Here is a 21,112-nt window from a genome sequence, read left to right on the forward strand (position 1 = left end):
AACCACTTTGGCTCTGCTCCTTCCCTCCCCAGGTCCATGTCCACCTTCCCCAGCGCTCTCCAATCTCATATGGTACCTGCTCACTGCTTTGGTAAAGGCAGAGCAGAAGGGACACCAAACATCACTTGGAGCTCTTCTCCCACCAGGAAAAGTAAGGTTTTACCTATACCTGTGCCACAATAGAGGACTTAAGGACATGACGGGCTTCGAAGTAGGAGGCTAAACCTCCGAGATCTTTCTGGACTCCCCGTGAAAGGGCCCAGCCTGTGTGGTTGTGTTCCCTTTGGACAACATCAGAAGAGATGTGTTAGCTAGCTCATTTATGTGCATGGGTGAGGATGAGAAGGGGCACTGAAAGCACCCAGAACAGCACCGAGAACTTCAGATGCGCCATGGAAATCCAGCAGCAAGCCCCTGCCCAAGCCTTGGAGGAAGCAGCTCATGTCACCCCTTCCCTTCCAAGAGCTTCAGCACTTGTTGACCTATTCAACCAAATCTGGAAGAAGAATGGAGACCTCAGAGGTAACTCAGCTACTTCAAGTTTCATGAAACTAGAGTGTGGGAAGGTCTCCCTTCAATGGGCAGACAGGCATCACCCTGTCCACTCTACACAAGTGGAAACTGAGGGTGACGAGATGTCCTCCCACGTGAGTCACTGGTGACACCAGGCCTGGAAGACACCTTCCTCCATCTTCTGCAAGCAGCAACCATTCTCCTACATCAGGCAGCAAAGCAATGAAGCGTTTCACTCCCAGATCTTCAGACACTCAAGCAGGTGTCTGCTTCATGAGGGGCAGCGCTGCTTCATGAGGTGTATCCCGAACAGAAGTCCCAGGGAAAGTTAAACTTACATATTAGCTAAAGGACTTGATTTCTTTCTCAGCAGTCCTCTCCGACCGTAATTGAACGGGGCTGCATTCACTATATGGAGGGAGTGTCACCCAGAAATTACAGGCAGAAAACCATTAAGTGACTGGTTTTCTCAGAGCTGCTCTTTGATCATGGGCAGGTCACCCCACTTACAGATTTAATTTCTTCCTCCATCAGGCAGGACTACACCGACCTGTATTCACTGGCAAAGCCTCAAAGTAACTCCTTGTCTTTCGCCTTCTCTTTTTCTTTTGTAAACAAGCCAACAGCAACTGCAGCATCTGCCAGCACCCACTTGTCCCAACAAGTCTTCAGCGTGGTGGCCAACCTCAACCAAATTCAGTGTACAAACCATCCCTGGGCTATGATACAAGCAGGTCGGTGAGATGGAGAACCCCAAACTGCCCCCAGGATCATCCCTCATGTTTTGCTGAGCAAGAAAATCACTGTGCTTCAGATCCGGGCCCAACGATGGGCAACTAAATCCAGACACAGGCTGTCTACCAGCACGGGGAAATGAATTACATCTTCGGTAAGGAGATCCTGCCAGCCTCTTTGCAAGCAGCACCCACCTGCTCTCCAGTGCTGATGTCGTTAGCCAAGGATTTGGGGCATTACACGCTGCCTGCTGATGTCAGTGGATTTAAGCCAGCAAGCAGACGACTTCACCGCCAACTTGAGAAGTTTACATGACGGCAGTGCTGGTCGCAGGAGGCTCAGTCCAACTCTGCACCTAGTGACGTGGCCACTGCTGACCGTGATCCCTTGCCAGCTGCCTCTGCAGCATCTGTCGGGGCGGATTTCCTGGTGTTCGACCCCAGGTGGTCAAGCAGCACTGATGACTGCCAAAAAAAATCTCAAGAATTGCAAGAAAAATCTGCTCTGATACTTTATTTTTTCCACTTTCTATAAAATTAAGTTCCACTGTGCGTTGAAATCTGCTGTTTCCCAAGAGACAACCTTCACACATCACCCCATCCCTACTATTGCCTTTACTTTGGCAACATAGCAGCTTTTCCAGCCATGACTTCATATGGCTGGAAGCCAAGTGCTCATATCAGAGGGGGTTTTGAGGTTCAGGTGAGACACGGGAAAGAGGGACCTGAAAGGTTTAAGTGGATCTGCTCTGCTCCCACCCCAGGCACAGCAGTCAAAGACACCTCCCTCGGCTGCACCTCCGCAGATGCAGGCAGGTCAGGTGTCCTCTGCCTGCAGTCTGAGCTCACACGACACGAAGCATCTCCTGCCTGGAAACGTTCTGGCACTAGCACAGCACTGTGCTTCTTTGAGTCACAGAGACATTGGACATAAAGTATCACATGATATTACATTTGATTTTGTGAGAACTTCTCATGCTTTCCTTCTCAGCAAGGCTTGGGTTCAGACATCCTTTGGCAGGACGTGCCAGGCTCGGTGACAATGGCACACAATCCTTGCAAAGCCCTCTACACCTCCACACTACCAAACAACATAGGACACTCAACATCTTATGCTGTTAATTTGATAGCACAGCGCTTGGGATGCTCTTGACCCTGGCTAGCTAATCATCTCCAACCAACGGCCAGCTAATCATCTCCAACCAATGGCCAGCTAATCATCTCCAACCAATGGCCAGCTAATCATCTCCAACCAATGGCCAAGAGTGGAAACCCACCACCTCTGTCTGCCACAGGCTGTTTCTGCTGGCTTAATGGGAAGGCAAACCAAGTCACCTCATCCACCACCAGCTCCTCAGGGAGGACAGCAGATGGGTGCTATCAGCAGGCTGTAGGATAATTCAGATATGATCCACACACCCTGCCCGCTCCTTCACTGCTCAGTAGACAGGCAACATGACCATCAACTGGAGAAGCCTCTGAGGTCCCCAATCATGCAAGAAGTCCCTGCTGCACCTGGTGTGACATAGACACACATGGAATAAAATAAACTGCAGTCCCATTTACTGCCAACAACACAGGCTTTTGCTTGGTGATGATGGGTGACAGCCAGCCACCATGGGGGAAGGGATGGACTTGGCCAGGAAGGAGGATTTTCAGCTCGCTCTCTCCCATCGCCTGGAGAAATGGTACAAGCCCACAGAGTTGCTCTGGTTTTTGTTAATGCCCTTTACGTAAGGGGAGCTTGGGACGGAGCTGCTGCCAGGCCTTTTATGTACCAAGAGCTCCGCTGGCTTTCTAAATACATACCATACCACAAGTCTTTTACTTAATGAATTGCTCTCAGAAATATATCAAAGAGCTTCCTACTTGCAACAGCCTCACAAGGGGAATGCAAATAAAGTATTATATAAAATCTTCCCACCGGCTCTTTTTAGAAAAAAAAAAATCCAAACATAAAAACATTTAAAATGATTCCATTATCTAAACTTGCCTCATTTATAGAGGCAATAGAGTCCTCAGATAATATCTTGCGTACCTTGATGGAGTGGCCTTCACCCCAGAGGCTCACATGGTGCTAGCAGACCTTCTGGGGGGTATTGCTCAAATGCAGCGGGGCTTAGCAGCGCACAGCAATGCCATGTAGCAAATGAAAGTGTTCACAGCAGGAAACAAGGAGAATTACAGACAAGCTGAACGCAATTGTAAGGCCAGGATTTTCTCAGCCCACCAGGAGTTCACGAAATGTATCTCATGAGATCCTCCATGAGCAGACCACCTTCTCACAGCCACCTGCCCAGAGAACTGGAAAGACCAGAGTAAAAGGTTTCCAGGTGGAATTTTTGCCATTTTTAAGCCATTGCTTTGTTTGGGATGCACAAGTGCCAGCCTACGGGCACTTACCCCCATATAGTCTCCCACAGATGCTAATAGCAGGTGTCTCACCAAGCAGGGCAAGTATGGGGTGGTCTTTCCCAGAGAAACCCAACAACATCAGAAAAACAGCAATTTAGGAATATCCTGGACTGCAGGTTGCATCAAGACCCTTATTATTACTCTTTAATTGCACATTATCCAGGAATTGCTCTCAGCCTCACACTTATACAACATCCTGTGGATGCTTATATACATACATATTATATATACATGTCTATATAAATACGTTATACACCTATACACAAATAAAAAAATCTTTCTTTTATTTGCCTTAATCTTGATGGACTCTAGAGACAAGAATTTCAAAGGCATCACATACTTAGGGATGCAGAGGGGGATTTTCAGACATGGGAAAGTCAGCTTCACTCTAGGCTCCCCTATAACCTTTAGGAAGCCAATTACTTTCAAAATGTGGCCCTGGACTACTCTGCCTTTGCAGAAAAGGAACCAGATGCTGAATATATTTCCAGGACTAACCTGCATTTCCATATAAATGCCCTTTCTGATCGTCAGGTTAGAACCGTGTGAGGCATATCATGGTCACCGACACATAACCTACATTTTCACAGTAGCTGAAGCCAGCCAGAAATCTCACATCCAAGTATTTTTCAACTAAGACTGGTGCGTATTGCACAACCAGCAATGCAGAAATCTCAGCTGGAACTAAAATAGGAGAAACAGGAATTTGCTTTTCCAACAAAACCCCTCAAAATCCATGAAAAATTGCAACAAAAAAACCCTTAACATCCCTTGGGAAATAATTAGCCAGCTTTTTCCTTAGCAGGTTTGAAGAGTAATTGATAATTCACATTCAAGACAAACACCTTATTAATGATTTTTTTTTTTAATGTTTAAAGCTACTAGTGAAAAATCAACAGCCAGAAACGGTAATAAACTGAACCTAGTCCTCACCAGCAGCATTTCACTCATATATCACTAACAGCAAGAGAAATGCTTGCCTGGACAGAAGAACAATAGCTTGCAGCTCCTCTTTGGTGCCAAGGAAAATTTGTTACTTGCTGTTAAAGGAAGCCTAACATGGAGAGAGATAATTATTAGCTCCGCTGCAGGCTGGGAGAGAGCCCAAACGCAGGGAAAAAAGCTTGGGCATCAGTGAGTGTTATTTGTGTATAGAAAGCAAGCTCTGTGCTGGAAGAGATCTATAGGTTTAATGCCCAGGAAAAAAAAAAAAAACAACAAACAATAAAGAAACCCACAAGTTGAAACAAAAGACAGCAGGGCACAAGGTAGATGGAAGACGTCAGGGCTGTGTTGACTGGAGCCAGGAAAGCCTCACTCATGCGTGACTCCTGCATCCTCTTGTGGTACCCACCAGAGACTGGCAGGTCAGCTGAGCCCCTGGGTGAAGAGCCAGGGACCTTCCTCCCGGGGAAAAGAGCCGGTCCTGCTAACACCCCGAGCAACCCAAGGAGGCTTGATGGAAACGGCCAGCCTCCCAGCTGAATTCCAAGCAGCTGGCTGTGACGCTGGGAGGGAGCCCGGACGAGGTTTTGCTGCTGAATATTTCGGAGCAGATCAAAGCTATAATAAATTAAATCCACAATTCCGTCTGGCACCTTCAGAGGCTCATCTGAAGCAGCGTCTCTGTATAGCATGCACCTTCCTACACAACAAGATCTTGTTTTTGTTGTGTGCAGGTGTTTGTATAGATACTCCCAGCATCCTTGCATCCAGGCACATGGCAGGAAGGGGACGCGTGAGGACCCATCCTGCAGCCAAGCAGCTTCCAGCATGGCTCTGTGTGGGAAGAAGCCATGCCCAAAACGGGATGTGGGAGCTGCAATATGCACTGCTTAGACCAGCACCTCCTCTTGTACTGCCCTGCAAGGGGCTCCCAGGCTTCTTCTCACGGATCCCACACGTGGGACTGAAGCCTGAAGCACATCAAGCAGGGCAAGAGCACCAAAATCACCGTCCTGAAGCCCCTTCTCCAGGTGGGACACCCATCAGCCACAGCAACTGCAAATGCCACTTCACCTTTTCCTGCGGCCAGCTTGGTCTCATACCTCCACGGGCAAATGCTGCTGTTACAGGGTTGATGGTCTCATGGTGGCACAGCAGCTCCTCAACCACATGACAACACTCCAACCCATGCCTCCACCCTACCCAACCCTCTCCCACGCCGGTGCTCACATGGAGGTGGGAAAGCCACCTCCAGCGATGCCAGCAGTGCTTGGTAAATACTCTTCACTGATGTTCACACCACATACAACCACCAAAATCAACTCGCACCTGGCTTCTGTCATTGCAAACCCCACACAGGCTCTCAGCACATGCAATTTTGCTTCTTCTCCCAGTTCACCCTCTCAGCTATTTAATCCTCTTCCCTGCAACACCATCCTTGTGCTGCAGCACATAGCCAAGAAGCACAGCTACACAAAGATCCCTCATCCTAGCTACATCTCATACTTCCAAGTCAGCTTTGATGCTCCAAATAAGTCCTTTGCACAGGTGGCAGTAAGAAGCTCTTCAGGAATAAATGGGACACTCCATATTTTTTCCCCTTTATCGCAGAGGAATAAGCTCCTGGTAAAAGCATCCATCCACACATCGGGATGTTGCCCATCTCCCACGGTTTTGGTGGGTGCAAGCTTCTGGATGCCGAGCAGAGGGACATGTCTCCCCTTCCACAGGATAGGGAAAGCTGGCAGCACAGGCAGGCTCCACGCTGCCTGATGAGGCAATGCAAGAATAAAAGCAAAGGTTTGCTGAGGAAGAGCTAAACACAACCCCTACCTGATTGTGTTCGTGAGACGACGAGCCCTTCCCTCGGGATGGGGAACAGCTGCCATCAAGCTGCTCGCTACAATCTGCCGTCCACTGTAAAAGGGATAAAAAAAGGGATTGTGTAAAATAATAGCCGTGCTGGGGAAAACTGCTGTGTCAGTCCACGGCACACAGCAAACACTGTCCAGCTGTGGGCATCACTGTACACGTGCAGCCCTCCCCTTTTTGAGGATGATCCCAAAGGCTTTGGCTCGGAAATGCTCCACCCGCCGACAGTGAGCAGAGGGAAGATGCAGGAACAATTGCAGGAAGGCACCTGCAATGATGCTTTGCAACGAAAACCATCCCCAGTATTTCCTTGCAGACTCAAATGGCGTTTCATATCTCAGGCGCTTGATATGCACCAGGGCAGCTTGCCTTGATTACTCTTTTCCATGGAGTCTTCCATGGAAAGTTGGGAATTTTCTGCTTTTCCCAACTCCGTTCGCTTCAGGGACAGATATGAGTCCTGAGCTGCCAAAAACCTGTGTTTTTATTTTAAACAAAACAGAAAACAGAGCTCAAAGCCGTACGCTTGGCCATTTGCTGTATGCCGCAGCTGTGATGTGCAGCCCAGGCGGCAGCCTTGCTGTCGCACCAGCTTCTCCCCATAGTGAAGGACATGGCCACCCCGACCACCGCGGGAGGTCAGCAGGACAGCACAGCCCATGGCAGAGGCAAGCAGCTCTGCAATATAAGCTGCTGTTTCCCCCAGGGCTTGACAGCAAAGTGCCTCCACCAAAATAATTCAATTTGGGGTCATTTGGGGGTTCCCCTCCCAAAGAAATCATAGAATCATAGAATCATTAAGGTTGGAAAAGACCCTTAAGATCATCAAGTCCAACCGTTAACCTATCACTGCCAAGTCTTCACTATGAAAGGTTGCATCACACTGGGGAAAAGAAATTTAAAAACATTAATAAAATAATCAAGCAAACAAACATAAAAGATGTTGCTTAATGTTAAAGTAATTTTTGGCCACTCCCTGGCCCGAGTCGAGACCGAACCTTGGCGACCAGTTCCATTTCTAAGGTCTTTCATCCTGGAAGCACTTGGCTGCTCCAGAGACGCTCACCGCTTGGATGCCATCACTAAGGCTGATGTGCCAAGCAAAAAGAAAATTCACTTCCGTATGAACAGCAACTACCTGAGAGCTTCTTGACAAGTATGGATGAGCCCACAAATAAGAGGAAGAGCCACCACTAGCACTGCTCACCATCCCTGCACAGCTCTGCCCTCATCAGTGAGCCAGTGCCAGATCAACCAGATGGGAAACATCAGCCTCGCCTTTAATGAGCTCTTTAATGAGCTGCCCATCGCTCTCCTGCCACCTCTGCTGACCTACTTGAAGAAGCTCATGATTCTATCACGCTTGAGAGCCTTCTGCTAGACCTACGCACATCTCCTTTAACAACCTGAAGTGCAATCACGTGCCTGGAAAGTTCTCTCAAGGTACAGCTCACCCATTATTATGTCCACAGCTGAAAGAAAGTTGCATTTTCCCTCTGAGTTTCCTCTTTTTTTTCTGGTGGGAGCAAGGCTGGAGAGACCCCCATGATGGAAATGTCCACAGTCTGGGATTCTCTTGACTGGAGATGGATTCAGCTCCCCTGCAAGTGGTGTGGAGGATGGAGGAGCGTACAATGCGCCTTTCCTTCCTTCCCCCAGCACAGAGAACACTTATCCAGGGATGTGGTACCATCTGAGCACCTCACACGCATGGGTGAGTGGATTTATCCTCTCTCAGGCAGGGAAAACATTATTACAGCCACAAGGAAACAAACTGCAGAGAGATTAAGTAACTCGCCTGAAGTTAGAGATTAAGTTGCCGGCAGAACCTTGCAGTTAAAAACAATTTTCTTGGTCTCAGCCCAGTGCCTTCTCCATAAACCCATCATTTTTCCTCCAGCTCTCATTAAGAGGGAACATGTCACCTTTAACCAGGCTGGCTTCCACCAGGGTTAGTCCAGCAAGCTGCACGATACGCGAGTGCTTATTGCTTGCTTTGGTAAGAAGTGATCAGGAAGAGAAAACCAGAAATAAAAATTCTTGGTTATTTCTTCTACAAATTTGAGGTACAAGGTGGGAAAATTAATATCTTTGGGAGACAACAGATAATTCCTTCCTAACACATCCTTTAAGACACGGTTCGATAAAAGCAGGTGACCTATGTAAAAGCCCATCCTCACCTCTTGTCCCATATACAGCCCTAAAAATACAAAATACTGCATTTTGCTGAAGTTTCACATAGAAATCCTAATTCCATATAGACACCAAGGGTCTGGGGTACAACCACATTTAGCTGTTTAACTTGAGATGCCACTAAAAGGTGTCTAATTAAAGGGATCAATGTTCAGATCTTTCATTATCATTCATTTTTTGTTTTAAAATAAAACCTGACCATCTTTAAAGGCAGCATCCTTAGCATTGCCATAAAAAACCCCAGCAGCTCCTATTTTCTAGGGCAGGCAACAGAGGGAAGTTAGAATCCCATTCCTACAACTGGAAGATGGATTTGGTTGTGGCAACCAAGGATCTTAATGCAAAAATTGCCCATGGGCTGCCATGAGAATTAGCAGTTTATGTCCTGAAGATGGGCAGAGATGTGGACAGGCTGCAAGTGGTTGTAAAACTCCGACTATTAATTTATTTCTAATTCAATAGTATTTCTAAACTCTACACATTAAATAAAGCAGCACTTGCCTATTTGACCTGAAGCCCGTCAAAGCGTCACTTCAAACACAGCCATTTTCCAGCCTTAGGTTAAAAAAATGCACTATAAAGTACTTCAGATCACTTGATTTTTAAATTTATTTTCTCTCACTTCTAATAACTTTGATCCTCAAATTGTAAAAGACCTCTTCAGCAAAATCTATCCTTAAAAAGGTTCCTTTGGCTGCTAATTTCTTTACACTGAGATAATATATAAAGGGTCCAAAGGTCTGGATCAGACCTTAGCTGCAGCAAACATGCATAGCTCAGATAAACCAGATAAACACTGATGATATCAGATAAAGATGAGATCCTTCATATATAGAATCACAGAATGGTTTGGGTTGGAAGGGACCTCAAAGACCATCCAGTTCCAACCCCCCTGCCACAGGCAGGGACACCTTCCACCAGACCAGGTTGCTCAAAGCCCCATCCAACCTGGCCTTGAACACTTCCAGGGATGGGGCATCCACAGCTTCTCTGGGCAACCTGTGCCTGTGCCTCACCACCCTCACAGAGAAGAGTTTCCTCCTTATGTCCAACCTAAATCTACTCTTTTTCAGTTTAAAACCATCACCCCTTGTCCTATCGCAGCAGGCCTTACTAAAAAGTCTGTCCCCATCTTTCTTCTAAGCCCCCTTTAAGTACTGCAAGGCCGCAATAAGGTCTCCCCGCAGCCTTCTCTTCTCCAGGCTGAACACCCCCAGCTCTCTCAGCCTTTCCCCATAGCAGAGGTGTTCCACCCCTCTGATCATTTTTGTGGCCTCCTCTGGACCCACTCCAACAGATCCGTATTTGTCTCGAACTGGGGACCCCAGAGTTGGACGCAGGGCTCCGGGTGGGGTCTCTGGGAGTACAGGAGGAGAATCACCTCCCTCTACCTGCTCCTGGCCATGCTTCTTGTGATGCAACCCAGGACACGCTCGGCTTTCTGGGCTGCAAGTGCATGTGGCCAGCTCATACCCAATTTGTCACCCACCAGTGTCCCCAAGTCTTTTTTTGCAGGGCTGCTCTCAACCCATCCATCCCCCGTTCTGTACTGATACTGGGGACTGTCCCGACCCAGGTGCAGGACCTTGCACTTGGCCTTGTTGAACTTCATGAGGTTTACATGGGCCCACTCCTGGGGTGGAAAGAAAGTTCCTCTCTGCTGGACTCGGGAACACTGGCTTTTGCGATCCCCACCACCAGCACAAGGTGCACAGGGCAGGAGACAGGAGAAGTGGGCACGTCTGGCAGCTGGCAGGAGAGCGCCCTGCCCTCGCTACCCCAACCACTCCTCCCAACTTAAGGCAAAACAAAGCCCTAGGGAGGCAAGGCCTCATTTGTAAGCAATTAATAGACTTGAGCATGAAACAAGAGACAAAACGACCTGCAGCCAAACTTCTCTACATGCTGAAGGAGGTTGTGGTCCTGGATAAACCCAGCCTGGCCTCTGCCCTTCTCCTCCTCATCATATCCCCAGCTTGGCTTTGCCACACAGTCCTTCATTTATAAACAGGAACCTTTGAGAAGTCAAAAAGCTTCAGGGCATGCACCTTGAGACGTGGAAAAACAAACCCCAGTTGGCAGGAGACCTCTACCAACTGGTTGGAGACCTCATACCTGGCTGAACAAGGAAGCTGCCCCAAATCCAGTCTTTTATTTTGTCCCGCTTTACACCCCAATGCGCGAAAAACCGCTTCAGCTGGATGTGCACCCCCAACCCAGGCAACAAGCCACTGGCGTTCCCCAGCCCCTCTCCCACCCCATGCTGTGCCCTTCACCCACCTGCGAGACGTGGGACTGCGTCTTCTCGCTCTCACCGTCCCCCTCCGTTTTATCCGTCAGCAGCCCCTGGACCTGGTACTCCAGGACGTAGCTGTCGATGAAACGCTCCAGCTCCTCGATCTCCTGAGAGCGGCTGCTCCCCGCCTCTGAGGAGGCCGATGCCACCGATGAGTTCTCCATCCCTTCAGGAGAGATGCCGAGAACGGAGGGGGCCTGAGAAAGTAAAACAAAAAAAGGCAAGAAATTATTTCCCAGTAATTATTAAAAAGTTAAAAAAAACAGTAGCCAAAGCCTATCCGTTACCCCAGGCAGGATACTTTTGCTGTACATCCAATAACACTTATAATAATCCTAGGGGGTCACATTTAGAGTTCCCATGCGTGCGCAAACAAAAAAAAAAATCCCATTTCTGTAATATTCCTACATCTAAGGACAACAACGGACATTTTGCTTATCCTCCTTCTTAAAACCCAAACTACTGAAAACCTCCAGACACATGCACAAGAGAAAAACAAAATTAAAAAGCTTAATTTAAAAAGCCCAGGGCATTAGCTGTGCTGGATAAGGGTGATAAGATGGGGATGATGGACACGGGTGTGAAGAAGAGGATGATAACTGAAAAGCTTCTCTAGGATGGCAGCAGTAAATGATGCTGAGTCAACGGCGTGACTGTAAATGGTCCAGCGAGGAGGTTTGCACAGGATGTAACACAGAGATCACACCAGAATCTATTTTTAAACCTCTCCTTGTTACAAATGGACTAGAAAGAGCAAAAAAGGGAATAACCCTGCAAAACAACACAGCATGTTTTGCATCAGCCAGTTGACTGGCAACTACAGAAGAAACGATGCTATCCCTCCGGCTGATCTCTGAGCCAACACACCCCAAGCCCCTGTCACAGCAAAGGTATCACCTCCATGGGGGCACAAGCCCACGTTCATCTTGACCAGACATGGGTGCTTCTTCTCCCAAACCCAGTCCTGCTCTGCCAGACCACCAAGTGCTGTGGATCCATGGTTTTGCTGGCTGGAGCAACATGAAGAGGTCCTTTCCCAGCTCTGAGGGGCCAGTGCTTCCACAGGGATAAAACCCTTCCCCACCTCACCAGCTAGGTAGCGTGAGCTCTGCAGGAGAACAGCTCTATAGAAGACATAGGAGCTTTATCATACTTTTAAGGTAAAGCATCCTCGGGATGCAAGATGACTCTGGGAAACCAGCAGATAGCCAGCCAAGACACGAACCTTCAGAGATGGAAGCCTGAATCACTAAATGCTCTGCATGTAGGTTTTTAATAACTTACTGGTTAAAGTCAAAATACAGAGCAGAGGGGAAAGAGAACGCTGTGCAAATGCAAACAAATATATACACAAATTAAGTCATTGGCTTTAAGGCTTGATTCAGATACCCAAGTGTCCCAAAAGACGGGGTTATCCTTCCCTCCAGTTTCTGCTGCAGGAGCACAGCCATCTCCTAAATATGTATATGTAGATTATGGCCAGCAGAATAAGAAGCTATTATCCAGGGGCTTATGCTGCAAACCCTATTAGGATAGTCTTGTTTAGGGCGCAGATCATCAAGGAATTAAGTGTTCTGCTGCAAAACAAAGCCAGATCCCTCTACATCCCCAGCCCCTTTACAAAGCCAACGTATGTGAATGGATACACCGCCCCACGTACACCTCTTCAAGCGATGCAAGAGACTGAATTCAAACCGCTTTCATCTGCTCTGACCCATATAGTGAATTAAAAACCTTAGCAAATCCTGCAGTTGCCACTTAACCAGGGAATGAACACATAAGGATGTCAACAGCTGACATCCAGATCATCCTAAGATGTGCATCTAATGCAGAAAAGCTAATGACACCTCGAGTGCAGCATTGCTAGTAAGGGCAGCTCTAATGGTGTTCAGGTGGATGCTCTTGTGATCGCTATGTGAACCTACCCAGTGCATCCATCCCAGATAACACACTCCTTTGAAAGCTGGCCAATGTTGTTTTCCAGCAACAGACAGGACATTCCCATCATGTCACTGAAACACCACCTTCTCTGGCACAGAACAGGGCAGCTCCATAAACCACACCATCACCAGGGACAGAAATGAAAGGTAGGCTCCACAGGCAAGCAAAAGGCACAGAGACGTCCTCCTGTGGTCTCCTGAGATGGAAACAGCACCAGGAGACCTCCACGCTGACGGAAGTGGCCATGGATGCTTCTTCATACAAGATGTAGGTTTACAAGACTCCCAAAGCCCAGCTTGGAACAAGGAGCCACAGCTCATACATCTAACAGTGGCTGCACATTGCATGGTCAACACAACAGCTTCCAGTCCATGAGGACCACACATCTGGTCATGCAAGCAAGGACAGCGACAGTTTGCTCTGAGGAGGGGACTGCCACCACCCGAACCACCCTCTCACATGGTCCTCTCCCCTGCCCATGCCTGGGGCGCCCGGGGCACAGAGCAGGCAGCGGGGACCATTCCAGCTGCAAACACCTGCAGATGACACTCTTCAAGCCCCATGCTTCAGCATGCATCGCCAGATTTCCTGGGAGGTGTCTCCTCCAGGTACTGACCGAAGCAGGAGCCGCTTGGTTTGCAAACATGGGCTGAACCCACAGCAGCAAGAAGGACAAGAAGAGCCATCAAAACTACATATTTTCTATGTGACATAAAACCTCTGGGACTCATTGCTGTGGGAGATGGTACCTCTCTGGGGGGCTGACACCCCTTTTTTGGCCATCAGGCAGGTGCTGGCTCTGAGTTCATCCCAAGCTCCGCGTCCCCCATCCAGAGAAGCTGGGGTGAGTGATGGGGAGGGGGCTCAGCCTCCCCATCGCCCCCCACCCAACCACTGCAGAGGGATTTTGGACCAACCCCTCTCCTCCTTCCTATTTCTCCATGGCTGAATGCCACTCACACCTTAAAGAAAAGAAACCATCAGCTCCTGTACCTGGGCTGGGCATGTTTGCACATGAATTAAGCTATGGACCAGTGTCTTGTGGTAAGACTCATACTCCTCCTTCCCTGCAGCTGGGAGAGAGAAGACACAGGAGCTCCCACCACCTTGCAGGATGCCAAGACTTCATCCCTCACCTTCTCCTTCACTGGGAACTGGTATTTACAATCTGTTTTGAGATAAGTATAAAATTACCAAGCAAATTTGGAGTGAGTCACATGCCATCCGGAAGGGACAGAGAAAAAAAAAAAAATTCTGTTCCCATCTCGTGTAATTTCAAGCTCCTGAACTATTTCTCATCTGTCACTTCTGAACAATTGTGGTTTCATTTGGAAACTGCCGAGAACGAGCAGTTCTGGCCTAAGGATTTCATCTGCTCAAGGAATTATTCCCAAATGTGCCCGGACTGTCAAAAAGGCTCATTATGTAGATCAATATCACACATTAGCTCCTGAACAAAAGTCATGTGGCATATTAAAAAGGAGAAAGAAAAAAAATTAGACAAAAAAAAGAGAAGCCCCAGAGAGCATGAAGCCCTGAAGGAGGGCATGCTTCTCCCCCTTTAGCTAATTAGTGCCAATTACCAAATGGAAAGCACCAATTATTAAATGAAAAGTGCTAAAGAAAAAGTTGGAAGAATAGGTGGCTGCAATGAGTCCTGGAGGGCACGACGGCGTGGGGAGGTGCCCACGTGAGGCAGGGGACAGCTGATACACGTGGCATCACTTGGGATGGAGCAAGCAAAGTCAGAAGGTATCCTCCATCCCCTGGGGCCACACAACACAAAACCAAAGGTTTTTTACCTATTTTATTTTGAAGGCAGCACTGGAGAAAATCAAGCCACGGCTCTGCCCCTGGGATGCTCGCCCTTGACATCCATGACAAAGCATAAAGCAGAGCAAGGGCTAACACACGACTCCACTTTTGGGGTGCTCATCCCATGCCCAAGCAGCATTTTGCTGATTAGCAACAGGAGAGACCGTGGACCGAAAGGGAATGGGTTTGTCAGAAGTCACCAAGTCCAGCAAATGAGCACAAACCAGGTATTTGAGATATTTATGGGTCTTTAGTAGGAAACTCTAAAACCAAGGCATCCTGCAGTACCTTCACCTCTCTCTAAAGGAAACCAGAATTTAGCAGGAAAAAAACTCCTATATTTAAGGGTGATAAGTTATTACACACACCTGGGATAGGACCATCATTGTACACAAAGATCCCTAGAGCAAACGGCCAGGCATGGTCAGCGAGCTGGCTGACATCTAAACCTTATAATAAGATATAAGACTAACAAGTCATGGTCTGTAATCTCCTTTATATGCTTAGTCTGCACCAAGTCGGTGTGAATCACATAATGACACACAGACTGGCAGCCTGATGTGGACATCCCGTTGTGCCAGCTGTGCCAGGGCCACTGCCAATATGCCACCATCACCCAACACAAGACATCAATAAAGAGGCTCAACAAGCAGAGGAATATCTTGACTTTGTGGCATCTCTGGGCACTCCCTGGTAGCAACCAGCTCTGGGTTTTCTGAATTTGTCCTTTGAATTCCCCTTCTGACCATGCTCCCTTCCTATATTGGGGTTCATGGTTAGGATCACACACGCCTGACCACTACAACACTGGGGTAATATCCAAACTTGATGCTGACCCTGCTTCGGGCAAGCGGTTGGACTAGAGACCTCCTGAACTCTTCTCCAGCCTGAATGGTTTTTCGTGAGCTGATGATGGACATGAGCTGATGTCCAAGCAGTTCATCACTTTAAGAAAGCCTCCTCTGATCTCTCAGCCTACTTTCCATACTTCACTCCAAGCAGTCTCTCCCATTTTAGATGAGTCTCTCCCAGTTATGATGCAACTGCCTTCCCCACTTCCACTAGCCTGCCCGGAGGAGTCCCAATGCTGAGGTGAGGGTTGTTTTCATCACCATCCTCTAGAGGCTTTTTCAAGGCAGGGCTTTTTCAGCTGTTTCCCATTGATTTCTGGGCTCTACCTAATTTTACCAAGTGTGAGATGCACGTATATAAAATGCACTTGACAAAACAAAACCAAGACAATCACAGGTTTACAGAGGCCCATTTTCCAGGTCCTGCAAGCTGGTTCCTGGTCCCAGCCCTTCAAGAGGGACGGATTTTGGAGCTCAAACAGTGGACCTTCTTCCTTGGCAGGAGGCACCTTGGGAAGGGAAGCTGCCACTAGATTCAAACCAATTCAAGTCCTTCCACAAAGGTTTAATCTCCACGCTGATGTCTGACTAATGCTAAACCTTCTCTCCCTTTCCAAAATTAACCCTCTCCGCTGGGAAAGAGGCACGGGCTGGATGGTCTCCTGCTCCTCTTGGTGCCACGTGTCAGGAAACCTCTGTGCCTGGAGCAGATTTCCCATCTTGCCTCACCCTCAACACATGTACAAATAAGAGGTTTTCAAACAAAAACCCAAACCCACATTTGAGCCTCAAAGCAGTTGATGCCTTTGCAAACTGAGCAAATGTCTGTTCTTGAGAGTTCTCCAGGGAGTGATCCCTTGGATCTGTGTTGGCATAGCGCGTACCACCAAGGATTCCCAGACCCCAGACATGCTCCTTAATGATAATTAATAGAGACCAACCTAAAATCTATTTTTTTTCCTGTTCCCCCCTCCTCCCTCTACTTTGTCAAAGCACAAAGTCTGTAAGTTTTGGGGGCCTGAAAATTACCTTCCAAACCTTTCCTACGAAGTCCATGCTGTGCTCATTACTATGACCATAAAACATGGAATTGGCAGCAGAAATAGTCCATAGATGTGCAAACTGCTTAATGCTTACAGCATTACTGTAATGTATAATTATTATTAATAGCTGTTATTTAGCAAGATTATACAGCTTATGGCAATTATACAGTTTTATCCTTAATCAGCAAATAAACTCAGTGAGAACCAGTATTTTTTATGACATTTGTACGTTCATTCCCCTTTGTCCAAAGGTGCCCCAGGCTTGTTGAACTTGAGGAACCAAGTGGTGAGTCTGACTGACAGGCGAAGAGCAGCAATGGAGAAGGAACCCATTTTGGGCAAGATGGGTGGGAGGCAACAGCACAGGGCAACTTGCAACCAAAATGATGTAAGAAAAGGTGAGTCCATGACGAGCAGACAGACATGCAGGGACAGCAATGCATTTCCATCAGCTCACTGCAGTATGGGTGAGAGGATCCCATACGTATGTCCTCCCCCAGGGAAGATGCTCCAGCCATCCTCTCTCCAGCACACCAAGACAAAGCTTCACCAAAACCTGGACTGCAGCAGCCCGGCAGTGCTGAGGCAGCACTGCAGGACAGCCACAGCTTTTCCCTGGGGATGGGTCCCACTTGTGCCCCAGCCATCCCAAGGCAGCAGGGACTCCAGCCCCATACAAACATCATTCCCTGCAGGGAGGAGCAGGGTCTTTTGGTCCAAAACATCTTGACATGACAACGTTGTCAGACAGACTGCTGCCCATGAAGAGATCTTCCTAAAACAATTCTTGCCCCAACTCAGCAAGACAAACCGACATCCCAAGCTACCATTAAGCCAACAACTGCACACCTTCTCGCTCCTGCCCAAGGTCCAACCTAGTCAGGCATCAGCAAAGGAAAGAAAATAAAGAGGTTGCTTTTGCCGTCTTTTTGCTTCCATTGGACGGATGCTGAAAGCCTGAAATGCTTTCTCACACACAAGTTTCTTCAAAGGGTGTGGCCTTCAAAGACAAGAGAACCAGGAGCACCACACGATCACATGCACCCGAATAGCGAAAGCTGGAAGTGGATTTACCCCACAACTACTCTGCCAGGAGTTAATGCTAACACCCAGGTAAGATGATTGGAAAAGATCTCTAAAATACAGAGTTTAGGCAGAACTGCTTAAAGCAGTGGTTAGCATCAGGCATCTCCAGATTTAGGCACCCGTATCAATGTTCAATTATCAAAAGGTCCAATGACCACCAAATCCCGATAAATGGCAAGTGCCCAGCCCATCTTTCCAACCGCCTGGCTCAGCTGTTTAGATATGGGTTTAAATGACTCACTTCAGGCATCCCAGTTGGAAAAACCATGTCTCTTCCTTACTTATCCTCCAGTTAAACACTGAAAAAGTTCCCATGCCAATCCTCTGTTCCTCCATGATTCCAACGTAGGGCAGGAGGAATGCAGAGCAGCCTCTCTCTGCACATTCCCCAGAAATGCCACCGCAGTAGAGCCACCAGAGAGGTAGGCTGTGATGGGCTCCAGAGCTACTCTGACAGATCACTGGAACGCTTTTTCTTGCCTAGGTTTTGCTAGGAACAAGAGATGTTTCCTATAAAAGGCAGCGGCAGTGCAAATTCTTCATGTACCAACAGAGCTACCTCCTTCCAGAGTCTTCTGTGGTAGGATGTCCAGCATCCCTCTTGCGTTTGCTCTCACTGGGGAGTTTATAATAAATAAATTTTAAATATTGCTGTGATCCAGCAGGTCCTTTCTGCTCTGAGACACCCGAGACATGAACCAAGAAGCACCCCAGCAGCCCACAGATTTATTTATCTGTGCCTGCATGGGATGACGGTAAAACCAAACTGAAGAGAACCCCAGCGAGACCCAGGGAGAGGCTCCAGCCCAGCCCCAGCCAGCAGACACCATGTCCCGCCGCATGAGCAACCAACATCAATTTTCACATCTCTTGTCCAGCCTCCAAAACCCACCCCATTGCTCTCCACTTCCTACAGTGAAGACCTGTTGGACACCACCTCCCAGTGAGATGACACCCTCTTCTGCTTGCTACCTCTCTGGGGCTGGGCAGAGAGGAATGGCCCATGGTCAAACCTCCATCATCACCTCCCTCTCACTGCATGCCCACTGTCTTCTCCAAGCCCGCCTTTCCAAAGCCATTGCCAACTTGCACAGGGAAGGAGGCCGTTTCAGCCCCAGACCTGGGAGGTGGGGAATGCTTTGATGGCACAGTCCAGCTAGTGCAGGACAACTCTCCTACTTCTTATCTGCTTCTTATCAGCACCTTCAGGTCAGGTGAAACCCTCTATGCACTTAGACTCTGCAAATAACCATCTGCCAGCTAACGCTCTGGCAGCAGTACAGGCAGAAGGACCTTTGACTGTCTGCGTTTGGGTTTTGAACTCCTGCCTATCAGCATGGCCGCGGCTGGTGGGCAGCCGGCTCGCTTCCCAGCATCTCCTTTTAATGAGCTCCTTCAGCAGCAATATTTTCTCTCTCCTAATCCAGCCAATTTCCAACAACAAGTAATTAGCAATGTGTCTTTCTAAAGCATTGAGAGCATCTCAGTGAATGAAAGAAGTTTATCTTTATTGCCGGCAGCCAGCTTTCATATCCAGCAAACCGTAGGAACAGTTACTATGGAAAATTAAAGCAATCAAGATGAACCATGACTCCCTGCATCCAGGTATTGCTGCATCTCCACGAGCACAGATGAAGCATTGCGTGTCTGGTTTGGATTTGCTGCTCCAAAACCAGTATCTTTCCAGCTGCCAAAACATCAAGCGGGGCAATGTAAATTATTATATCTTGGATCTGACCCTTTTCTGATTAAAATGTAAACACCTTTGAAAACCACATCGAGTGACTGCTGCCTGAGCTAGCCTTGGGTTTTTCAGAAACTGATGCATCTGTGGCTGGCTGAGCATTTTATATATTTCATCATCCTTCCAATCTCAGGTCTGGTTTCTGGTACCTGGTGATGCAGAAAAGCCCAAGTGACAGGACAGGAGCCCAACAGCTGCCACATTGCAGTACCATCCATGAGCCTGGCATGCCACAGAGCAGGCGAACGCCACCGCGCATCAAAACAGAGCCATTAAAATAAACACAGAAATAAATGGGAAAAAAACAAAAAAGGAGGGAGTCAGGAGACAACCAAGTGCAAAAGGCCACAGAATCCAACCCAAAACAGCTGCCTTGACACAGTGATACAGCAAGGAAGGGAGAGGAATAACCAGAAAGCCAGAAATCCCTTGTTCTCAGCCAGATAATAATTTATTACGTAGCTTGCTTCACTGCAGTAAGGAATTTTTTGCGGTTGGGAGGTGGATTTGTTTTTTTCTTTTTAAACAAAACCAAAGCCTCATCACCTTTAGAAATACAAAGCCTTTTAGTGTGTCAAATCTGTGCACGAGGTTGGAGTGGTTTCCCACCAGATGGGCTTCCTTGCCGTCCGGGAACCTTTGGCTTGTGATGGATGTTGCCAAGAAAAAGAAAGGGAAAACCAGCACGTGGCTAACAAAACCTTTGTCTCAACTTCAGGAGGTGAATGGAGGTGGGCTTATGACCCATCTGATGGACGTCAGTCCCACCCCGCAGTGCGATGCTCCACTACGTGGGATGCCAGGGCAGGGGGTCCGCTGGAGCATCACTCTGGCTGCAGCACAACAGCAAGGCATGCTCCCTGTCCCCTGATTTTTATACGGATTCGATACATGGAAATACATCAGCATTTCTAGAAATAAAACCTGAAACAGGTCATAAAAAACCCGCAACCACCAACCCCTGAATCAAGAACAGCCTGAGTTTTACAACCTATTCATCCATTGGCTGATACTACAATCTGTGACTTATGTTAGACATAATCTGTTTTCACATTCCTCTGCTTCTACTAAAAGGTAAAGGAACAAGAGCCCACATTACATCTTATCCTTGTTTTTTTTCACCTTTCCAAAGGAAATGCCGCCAAATAAAAATATTTGAAGAAACAGCAAAAAACGCAGACTTCACATGTGCTCTACGATGTCCTCTTCGGAGCTGCACTGTTTCTTTTCCAAGACCACACAGCATTGCACTGGCAGGCTGCGTAGGACATGACGGCTGCAGGAATTATGCTAGAAGGCATGAACGAAGGATGTCCTCCTGCCAGGGGAGCTTGCACACATACTGCATGCACACGCGCGTGCCCCGCTACGATGCATGCAGCAGGTAGCAATCCTCAGGCAACTGACGTGTGTATTTTGCCCAGCTCCTCCACAATCCCGGGGGATGAGCCCTGATCCCATGGAAGCAGCAGGCAGGGTGCAAAACTCCCTGTGCAGGCAGCGCTCTGCAGGCAGAGAGCACAGCCCACATCCTAAATAAAAGCATTATAATAACCAGCTGATCCATACACTTTGCAATTGCACGTTTCGACCGCGTGCTTGTGCACCGGTGCCGGCTGCCACGTACCGTCTTTTGCAAGTAACTGAAGGGAAACCGTTATCAG

General features: G+C 48.0%; 1 protein-coding gene across 2 annotated transcripts in view; it reads right to left on the reverse strand.

Moving 5' to 3' along the window:
* Positions 1-11,132, reverse strand: part of CTIF (cap binding complex dependent translation initiation factor) — a gene marked incomplete at both ends in the record, with an annotated part of 115,759 nt that extends 104,627 nt beyond the window's left edge. For both annotated transcript variants that reach the window (XM_082336621.1, XM_082336620.1), the window contains 2 exons: positions 6,441-6,524; positions 10,953-11,132. In XM_082336621.1, coding sequence (XP_082192747.1) covers positions 6,441-6,524; positions 10,953-11,132 — 264 coding nt within the window. The remainder of the gene's footprint in view (positions 1-6,440; positions 6,525-10,952) is intronic.
* Between the last annotated feature and the right edge of the window lie 9,980 nt (positions 11,133-21,112).

The sequence above is a fragment of the Platalea leucorodia genome, assembly GCF_965183815.1.
Source record: "Platalea leucorodia genome assembly, chromosome: Z".
Taxonomy (NCBI): domain Eukaryota; kingdom Metazoa; phylum Chordata; class Aves; order Pelecaniformes; family Threskiornithidae; genus Platalea; species Platalea leucorodia.